Here is a 10,304-nt window from a genome sequence, read left to right as displayed (position 1 = left end):
ATACATATATATATATAAATAATCTTCGTATAATAAAAATAAAATTTTGTAATAATTTTCACAACTCAATGTTAAACGTGTCTGTTTTCGCGCTCATACCAGCAGTTTGCACGATGTTATCCACGCATTTGTATCATTAAATCGATGTATAGTCGATAATTTTCTTATAGAGTAAAAAACTTTTCTCATCGGGTTCAACTACTCTGATTCACCCTTATATAACGTAATAAAATAAATGCATATTATCAAATTAATATATTTATATATTACATTTGCATGATAGCGTTATAATTTTTGTCTTTTACAGAGATATTAATAGAGCTTCTAAACAAATTATTGTACAACAAGCACAAACAAAATGTAGAAAATTGCAGTGACAACTAAATGCTGATATATGAATAACTTATGTTATTTATATGCTGATAAGAGAATACGATATTAATTACATTTTAATAAAATAAAATTGTGCAGCAAATAATATGTAGCCTTTGTCGCAATCAATAACATGAATTATTTAAAACAGAGCTAGGATTTAGTTGCACATTTCAATCGATTTTCAGCTTGGTTGTTGGATTCCTGCCCCTTACTTCATCAACCTACGTGCAGTCTAAATGCCGATCGGTGAAGTAAGAGATAGGAACCAAGCCGAAGATGGGTCGAAATGTGCAACTAAATCCTAGCTCTGATTTAAAAAGTTGTAATTCATACAAAAAAAAATATATAAAATTGAATAAAATGAGCAACTTTAATAATTTTGTGTTCACTTCTGATTTAAAATCACTTCTTAAACAAGAGTAAACACATAATATGATATGTAAATATCTGGAGATACAGTGTTTTGATTAAGTAACAGCAAATTATTTAGAATAATCAAGAGTGTTTGAACATTCTTATTTCTTGTATTTAAGAAAAATTTCAAGTAACCAATTTATTTTTAAGGTAGAAACCTTTTTCCATCGTTGATATCCTGCTCAACAACCTGGCATACATCCAATGTCAGAATTCTGTCGAAATTGTCTGTTTCAGAATTATTCAGTGTTACTGTACCAGCGAGGTCCAGAAATTCATTCCTGTTATAATATGATTATAATTGTACAATAAATAAAAAGTTAATTTAAATTAACTTAGAAATTATGTTTCAAAAGAAATAGTTACAATGATTAATTTTTACATAAAAAGAAGTATAAATTTACAAATTATTAATTCAATAAGTGTATATATAGAGTTAATTTATTAAATAACATACCAAAAAAATAGTACTTTGTATAATATTTACATTTACCTAATTATTAATATTTACAATAACTTAAATTACTAGAAATATAAATTTATCATAACAAATCATAGTTTCAATAACAAATCCTTAATATACTCACTTATTCTCATTTCGTCGACAACTGCAGATACAAGTAGCAACAAGACCGAGAAATGATAGCAGAGCACCAACTGAAACAACCCAGTAGCACCAGGCATCTTCTTCAAAGAAAGGTAGTATCATATTATAAATTTCCTACAGAGCACGGTCTCGTGTTCTAAAAACGTCCGAAATCAAGAACGATATTGTCAGTCCATAACGTGTAACATAACCTTAATGATACAGAACACACCCAGAATCACTACTGTCCACACTGTCTATCGCACTAATTTGACTTTTTACAGTAATGTTTGTCATTCGTATGATCAATATTTATTCTTTTCAAGTTGCACTTTTTTTAAGAATTCTTAACAAATCTATCTCTTTTTTATTAATCAGAAATGTCCAATTTAAAATAAAAATTTTGATACAAAATATTTTAACTTTTAATTTGCACACTTATGTATTACTATTTTCATAATAAATGTGCAAATAAAAAGTTGAAAAGTTTTGTATTGAAATTAAAACTATATTTTCCAGCTGTTTTTTTTTATAGTTTTATATATATTTTTTGTATGTAACAATGTCTTACTGTAAGAACATTCTTGTAAGATAGCATTATATAGCGCAGTTAAGACAGAAATTCACAAGTTAATTAGGAAAATTACGTCCGAAGATCGTAATAATATTCGATATATTGTAAGATATATAAATTTTTCGTTATTGCATTACCTCGTTATCATTTTTTACAAATTTCATAATAGCAGCTAAAACCCTTTACCGTCCTTTCAATTACATTCGATTTTTATCAAATTTAAATAAACAAAGAACGTTGATCATGCCACTTGAAAATAATTGGATCTAAAATACCAAACACCTCTCTTTACGTTCACCTCTTGCGCAAAACTACGTTTAGAAACTTAACCCCACTTCATCCGGGAGCATCACAGAGAGATTCCTAGATTATAAAGGCAATTTTTCAATATAGGTAACAGTATTGCTAACTCGCTGATAGAAGAAATCTTAAAATCAGATTTCAAAAATCTCTAGAAATCTCTAGTTTTTTATTAAAAAACTCAAAAATCTCTAGTTTTTCAATTTTATTGGGAAATTGCCTACAAATAATAATGAAATTGTGATGAAAACTGTAGGCTGCTTTTCGTTATTCACTACGGGTACTGAAAATCTACAGTTCACGTTATGACAACCAATGAGAGTCGATAAGACGTTTAGAGAATCCCACTACTAAGAGAGGACATGACGGCCCAAAACTAGAGCACTATAATATATACTCTGTTCAACGAGAGAATAACCTCGGTTTGTGCATAGCAGGCAATGTAACGCTGTACAACGCTATGAGACCTGCGCAAAACGATGAATTTTTATCCGATCCGAGGTCATTCTCTCGTTGAACGGAGTATAGATATTCGCATCCGCCATTTCTAGTCCTTTCCCTCCACTCTTTGTTCTCTCTTCAATCTTAATTTAGTGACGGAGTTGAGAGAGAGCAAGGGATTGAGGAAAGGAACAAGAGAGTGAGAAAAGGATTAAAAATGACAGATGTGAATACTCATATTATAGTGCCTTACCAAAACCTGTAATTGCAAAATGCTGTCGTGTATTACCGTCCTCTGAAGAAGTGAATGTTAACTATATAGTACAACAATATTCACTTTTTGGCGCAGTCGTCTTCAACATGGTGGCTATTCTTTGACCAATCAAAAATTTGTCCTAAATTTAGGATAAGCATTTGATTGGTTGTTCTAAAGAACAAATATTTGATTGGTTGTCTTAATTTAGTCTGTTGACCATTATGAAATACTTTATATTCTAAGTTTGTTCGCGTCGCATGTTCTTACATGCTCTAAAATGTTCCTCCCTCTATAGCATTTACTCACTCTAATGCGTTGAAATGAATAGAAGCAGTAACTGGAGCACATTGAAGCTAGAGAGCTTCACAGGAAGAAAGTGGCAAATTGCATCACATGTCCCATCTCCTCTAATTGAACATGGGCATCAAAGCTCCATAGACATGGAAGAGATTGGAGAAAACTGATCATCTGACCCTTGTCCTGATTGGACGTGGGCATTCACGTGATGAAATTTGTCACTTTCTCCCTATGAGGCTCCCTAGTTGGAGCATGCGACACGAACAAACCTTTTTATACCATGGAAATAACAATTCTGTATGCAATCGACCAATCACAGTCAAGAAACTATCATTTTCGTATGCGAAAATTATTCGTATATGCTTAAGATTAAAAGTCTCCAATATGATAGTAAACTCATTTCAAAGTCATAAGAGCGGTAGTAATAGACAATTTGAAGCGTCAATAGTTTCTCTTATGCTTCTGATTAGCTGTCACGATCATTCTTGTGACTAAGACCGGTATTCATAGTTCGTTCTTATATTCATGACCGTCTTAAATGCAGTCTTAAGAAGTCACGGAAACAATCAAAAGACCGCATTTACGTCTTAAGACGGTCTTGAAATAATCGACTATGAATATCGTTACTTAAGACGGTCTCGAAATAATCGACTATGAAAACTCGGCCTAAGGCCCAATTTTACAACTCATGGTAACTTAACCGAGGTATAACATATTCATCTCTTTTTAATTCTAGAATTTAACGTCTGTATATACATGGCATTTGATAAATCTTTCGCACGGGAGCAGAATGGACTAAACTGAGAAGAAAATAGTTAATAAGATTTTTCAACTTTTTAGTATTGCATTTTTTCACTTTTTACCAACATGAGAAAATATTAAAAAATTCTGAAAAAATTCTAAAAAAATTCTTAGAGCTTTATAAGAAGAAAATAAATAATTTTTGTCTCTTACAGTTTTTCTGTAAAGTTGATAGTATTTGAATAAAAAATTATTGAAGACCAATTTTCAGCAATTTTTAGCAATTAATATCTTGTTAACTATAACGAAAATTGCAAAATGATAGAGGACTTTTTTTCTCAGTTTAGTCCATTCTGCCACTATGCGAAAGATTTATCACATTTACATTATTTTCCAAATACCCTGTAAACATGTAAATATGTATATGTAAATTTATATATATGTAAATATATAAATAGGAGACTCCGTAAAAACCTCTTCATGCATAAATATGTATAAATATGTATAAACATACATAAACAAGCATAAATATTCACAAACATGTATACTATATATGAATTATATCCATACATGTTCATCCTTCTTTCTTTTATAAAATTATTTTTTAGTATAATAGAAATAATAATAGTAATGTGAGAACGTAAAAAATAATTAGAGAGATAATTTTTGCATTGTTTATTTTAGAAAAAAACAAGTTTGGAAAAATGTAAAAAAAGTTGCTCATACACAATTGTGCATAATTTTATATAATTATACATAAGTAATTTTTTTCTATTCATCCTTCTTTCATACATCCTTCTTTCTTTTGTAAAATTACTTTTTAGTATAATAGAAATAATAATAATGTCAATATCAAAATTTTATATTACATTTTAATACATATTAATAATATGATATTATGTAAATTATACTAGTAATACTTTCTTTTTTTGACATTATATATATTACATGCAGTTTCGAAGTAACATTGGCGAACCTGATAGTCATGATTTTTTTGCTTACACCTACGTTGCACAAATAGTACTGCTTCTTGAAAATGTAAGCATGATCTTTAGATGTTGAACTTGCGCTGTTTAGAAGCATAAACATTATTGCTGACCAAAATTGCCCCATGGACGAAAAAGAGTCCCGCTCTACCTTATATTTAAAAGTATTTTTAAGAGTTTAAATTTTTGTGACTCAAAAATGATTTTGAAAAATGATTTTGGTGTCCCGGTTTCCCATACATTAAAATAAAGTAATGTTTGCTTTTATTATGACGACATTATAATTTTATTGTTAATTTTTATTTGATGATTAAATGTTTAATTTAATAAATAAATGTTATTGTTTGCGTTACTTTCCTCATTCATTCGGCTTTTTATATTAATATTTGTTTAATATTTTGCAATGATAAGAATGGTTTTTCTTTTGTTTTAAAGTATGTACGTATGTACATTTAATATAATACGCAAAGCATCTTGCGATCGAACAATTAATAATATTTAGTACAGAAACTCACTTGGACAGTCACTTAGCACTTAAATTCGTATATGTATGTTAATATGCATACATGAGCGTACGTGAGTTTGTCTTATTAATTAAGATTTTTCTGAATATTGTTTTTTTGCAGAGTCATCTACCGTATTTAACGGAGAAAGAAGAATCTTGAAGATATCGTTTCCACAATTCATCATGACTCACATATGTGTCTGCATTTCCTCGTGTTGGAGCCTGGAGTGTCAGCGTATATAGTACATAATCTCATACGACGGCAGTTAGTGTTATCTTTAGTTGGACCGTTGCAAGCTAGAACATGTTCTCCTAAGAGCTGATACCATTTGATACGTAGCAGTATTGCGGATACAATTAAGTACATTGCACTATTATTTACAATCAGGTACGTCTTGTAACAGTATTGAATCGACAATTTCAAAAAAAAAGATACAAATTTTGTAATTTTTTTATTTATGTATGTTGAAAGAAACCAGAGCATTACACATTCAATCATTATTACCAAATAAAGAAATTGCCCATTAAAGTTGTTTTTTTTTTAAATTAATGCATGCATTTAGCATTTTGTTCCATTTTTTTTTTTTAGAAAGAATAATCTTTAAACAATTTCATACCTGCTTGTGTTTCCTTTGACGATAATTTGACACGATATAAACGGCGACAGTTACATCACAATCGACAATTGGTATTATTTATAATGATACAAAGGATTAATACTACGAATATATTTATAAGAAAATACGTATAAGTTTTTATATGGCAATATCGCCGTAATTTTTATTTAAAATTACACTACTGTACATTTGAATATATCACGTTTATTACTTGTTTCAATATCAAAATGATAATTTCAGAAAGAAAAAGAAGCAAATTTTGTAATATTATTTTCACACTATATAATAAAGAAGTATAATGAAAGAAACGTTTTATCATACGTCTATTTATCACCGTTAGATAAGAAGATAAAGAAACGTTCATCAGAGTTGTGTTTTAAATAGAAGAACAGGAATCAATTTCGCGATTTTCAGGCGCAATTTTTTCTTCTCTTTTCGTTACACATAATAAATAATAACATAATAAAATAATATCTATCGACTGTATTACTCACAATATCTCTCAAATATGTATTATGTTGTACGTTATGAGTTAGGTGTTTGAACACTGCAATAATGTATATTCAACGAGACTCAATCATTTGGACAAATTACATTATATCATGCATGTACCGTTACATGTGTGAGCATTCTATTGTTCGTTCCTACATTGTATGTGTGGATAAATTATCATTAAAGCTTATTAGAGCGTTGATGGTTTGTGTCCCCGCGTGTGCGTTATGCCTATCCCCACTTTATACTCACTTTATTGCTAAATGCACCGCTTGAAAGCGAGGACTTTGACGCCTTTAAAGCCCCAGACACAATGTGAAGAAATAGCGATGCGATAGAAATAATATGATTTCAACCTATCAGAAATCAGATACACTGACATATACAGTTTATGATAGGTGAAATCGTGTTATTTCTATCGCTATCGCTATTCCTTTGCATTGTGTCTAGGACTTAAGAATCTAGACAGCACAAAATACTAAAGAAAAGTGTTCATGTCGCTTGTCGCTCATATAAATAGATTAGCAGCGATAAATTTTTTATGATAATTATATTAATTGTGCCGTGTAAAGTGCTATAAAGTCCAAAATGTCATATCAAAAACGGTATTATAATTGGACCTGTCAAATTGATGCGATTGGGCACAACAAAAATAACGCGAAATTAGACTAATAACATCTGTAGGGTAACTATAACAAATACGCCGCGCTGGGATTTACGCCGCAAAAGTCAGAAAAAAATAGAAGGAATGGGGGTAATTTTCTCGCAACTACTGTTACATACCTTTATGTTATATTAGTTATTGTGTTATAATTTCAGTTTCTTACTATTAATATTATGAAATTATTGTAAGTTGAATCGATTTGTCACTGTGTTAAGTAGCGCCATCATAAATTATACTCTACATAAAATGATTACTGTAGGCCCTTCATCAGAACCTGATGAAGTGGATTGCAAGATTCATGAAACGTTGGCATTTCAAGAATGGATCTGGACATGGAGGAAACCCGCGAAACGCATAACTTTTATATAGTCAATAATACTTAATAAATTAAGTTTTTGATAAATGCGGCATATAATAGACCGGAGTTATCTTATGGATTAATGAATATACTTTAAAAAGAAAAAAAGAGATTTTCCGTTGATCCTTTATTTAATTTGAAAGACGACATAAACATAATTTAAACAAAAATGATTATTAACAAATTATCAACGAATAACCGATTATATATCCGGTAAAAAATTTTCATGCGTGAATATAAACATATATAAACACGCATAAATATTCATAAACATATATAATTATATATGAAATGTGTCCATACATGTTCATACATCTTTCTTTTTTTGTAAAATTACTTTTTACTGTAATAGAAATAATAATAGTAATGTGAAAACATAAAAAGTAATTAAAAGGATAATTTTCGCATTGTTTGTGTTAGAAAAAAAATAAGTTTGGAAAAATGTAAAAAAAATTGCTTATACATAATTATGCATAATTTTATATATACTACCCGCGGAAATTAAAGCATCACCTCTCACGCCTCCAAAAAATTGATAAACTTTAAAAGTGTAACAAAAATAAGGCCAAAATGAGACATTTAAAAAAGCATATATTTTTTGTAGCTTAAAATCTCTACTTTCCAAATCTGTACTTAAAATATCGATTCGACTGATATATTTATGGAGCTACATGATTAAGGAAGATCCGTAAAATTTTAAAATCTCAAAATTTTTTGTGAACTTTGCACAGTTTCATGCCGTGATTGAGAAGTGGGGCTCAAATATAATTCACAGCTTTCAAAAGCATGAATCTTTACCTTTAATTTATTTTTTTATTGACCTCTATAGGATTTTTGTTTACCGAGTTATTCAACATTAAAATAAAAATAGTCCCTTTGACTTTGACTACTCATAAATGATGAACGGAGTAACGTACAGCATTCGTTAAAAAAGAGAAAAAAAGTTCAAAGTTTTCTCTTTAAGGTATTTTTATCATTTTTTAGACACAGATAGTTTTTTGTAAAAACTTAAGTGAAAGATGAAGTTACAAACTGAAACAATTATCCGTTTTTATTCAGCTCGATCTATTCCGGTCAAAATGAGAGAGAAAACCCTATGATGTTAATGTAGTTTTACACTTTAGAGTCTACTGATTTGAACGAGACCAAAGCAAAGCATGACATTTTTAAATTAACGTTCTTTATGTTCGAAATTACAATTTTGGGTAAAACAGCATTTGGTGTATTGAATCTACTAATCTTAATCACACCAGGCAATCATCGCTGGCATTAGCGTTACCTGCACAGTCGGATTTATGCTTTATGTGCGTACATGCGTGCATGCGTGCGTGCGTGCGTGCGTGCATGCGTGTGTGTGGATAAAAAGATTAAGTTTTTAATGTGAGGTATTGCTACCTCTATTGTGAATTATGTCTCTTAAACGTTGGTGCATGTTTATGCATCATCGGATCGCTATTTGCGGAATCCGACTATGCAACTTCCACGTGATACGTTTTGGGTAACACTAATTTTGATTATATTGTCCCTAATTATTGTTTATTATTGAGATAAAAAGTTGTTTTATAAGTTGTTAGCGTAAACAGATTCGAATCTTTATATCTTTCATTGGAGTAAACAGCAAAAAACAGACAACGAGAAATCATTTTTTTGCTTTAAAATCCAAGTCAAGTCCACCTGTAAGAAGTTAGATCCCCACTTTTAAAATTAGCTTATTTTGAGAATTGTGCTGAATTGTGCTAGGTTTGTACTACATTATGCCCGAATATTAAAGTCAAAATATGAAAAATATATTAGAAAATTAAAAAAAAAAACGATTTTCTAGACCAGCTTCCCCACTTTGCGATTTTTAATTTTTATGATTGTGCTAGGTTGTGTTAAGTTGTGCTAATATTGTACCAAAGAGATACTTTTAAATAAAGATAACAATAGAAGTTATGATGAAAAATAATTTTTGATAATTCGGAATAAAAATGACGTTTACGTACATATCAGTTATTCAAATACTATAAAATTACATATCTAAGTTGTGCATCACACAATAACGCTCACATTGTGTGAGCGCTCATTGAGCTCTTGTACCTGTTTGATCTATATTTCTAGATCTAATGAAATATGCCAATCAGATGCAAGAGCTCACTGAGCGCTCAGTAAGCAATGCTCAGTAAGCGATGCTTCAATGCATCCATTGTCTCGCAAAAACCGTGGTGGACGATGCGGTCTGTTAGATTTGCATATTGGCTGATTTACCTCTCCCGTCTGTTTTGTTTATTCGTGTGCATCTCCGTTGGACCTGTGTTAAGTTGCTCCGGTTAGTTTACTTCTCTTAAATCTTCAGTGTTTGGCCATTTTGGTTTTGAGTGGCCTGCTCCTATACCTTAGGTGCCGGTGATGTTAACTTCTCTCCTTGGACTCTAATTGGACATCATTAATCACTATGTCGTTTAAATTTATATCGTCGAGTTCTACCATGTAATGAAATATCCAAACTTCTTAATGATAATTCCTAGCTTCCACTGTGCTCTATTATTCGCATAGTAACGCGGTCGGAAAACGTTCTCTCACGTTTAATTGTCTCGCTGTGTGCTTTTGTTATTGCTCAATAACGAAATAATATTTCTCGTACTTTTTCTTGCATTGTTGATAGTTCATTGATCATTGCTGCTAAACGATGTTTGAGGATTTGTATGATCCTTTCTGC

At 30.5% G+C, this 10,304-nt stretch overlaps 2 protein-coding genes across 4 annotated transcripts in view; one reads left to right on the top strand and one right to left on the bottom strand.

Moving 5' to 3' along the window:
* The window catches only part of LOC108756753, a 17,301-nt gene extending 15,027 nt beyond the window's left edge, over positions 1–2,274 (bottom strand). Inside the window, exons 1-3 of one of the 3 annotated variants that reach the window (XM_018500781.1) lie at positions 2,087–2,274; positions 1,377–1,532; positions 948–1,070 (exon numbers count right to left, since the gene is read on the bottom strand). In XM_018500781.1, the coding sequence (XP_018356283.1) occupies positions 948–1,070; positions 1,377–1,498 (245 nt within the window). In that variant the 5' untranslated portion in view covers positions 1,499–1,532; positions 2,087–2,274. Of the gene's footprint in view, positions 1–947; positions 1,071–1,376; positions 1,727–2,086 lie in introns of those variants that run through there. The other 2 variants (XM_018500780.1, XM_018500782.1) reach the window with 2 other exon arrangements.
* Positions 2,275–5,632: 3,358 nt separating this feature from the next.
* LOC108756756 (cytochrome P450 6A1-like) overlaps positions 5,633–10,304 on the top strand; it is a 13,428-nt gene continuing 8,756 nt past the window's right edge. The window contains exon 1 of the mRNA XM_018500784.1: positions 5,633–5,863. The gene's annotated coding sequence lies outside the window, so the exon portion shown is untranslated. The remainder of the gene's footprint in view (positions 5,864–10,304) is intronic.

This window comes from Trachymyrmex septentrionalis, unplaced genomic scaffold (genome assembly GCF_001594115.1).
Source record: "Trachymyrmex septentrionalis isolate Tsep2-gDNA-1 unplaced genomic scaffold, Tsep1.0 scaffold13, whole genome shotgun sequence".
Lineage (NCBI taxonomy): Eukaryota > Metazoa > Arthropoda > Insecta > Hymenoptera > Formicidae > Trachymyrmex > Trachymyrmex septentrionalis.
This window is presented reverse-complemented; position numbering and strand designations above follow the sequence as displayed.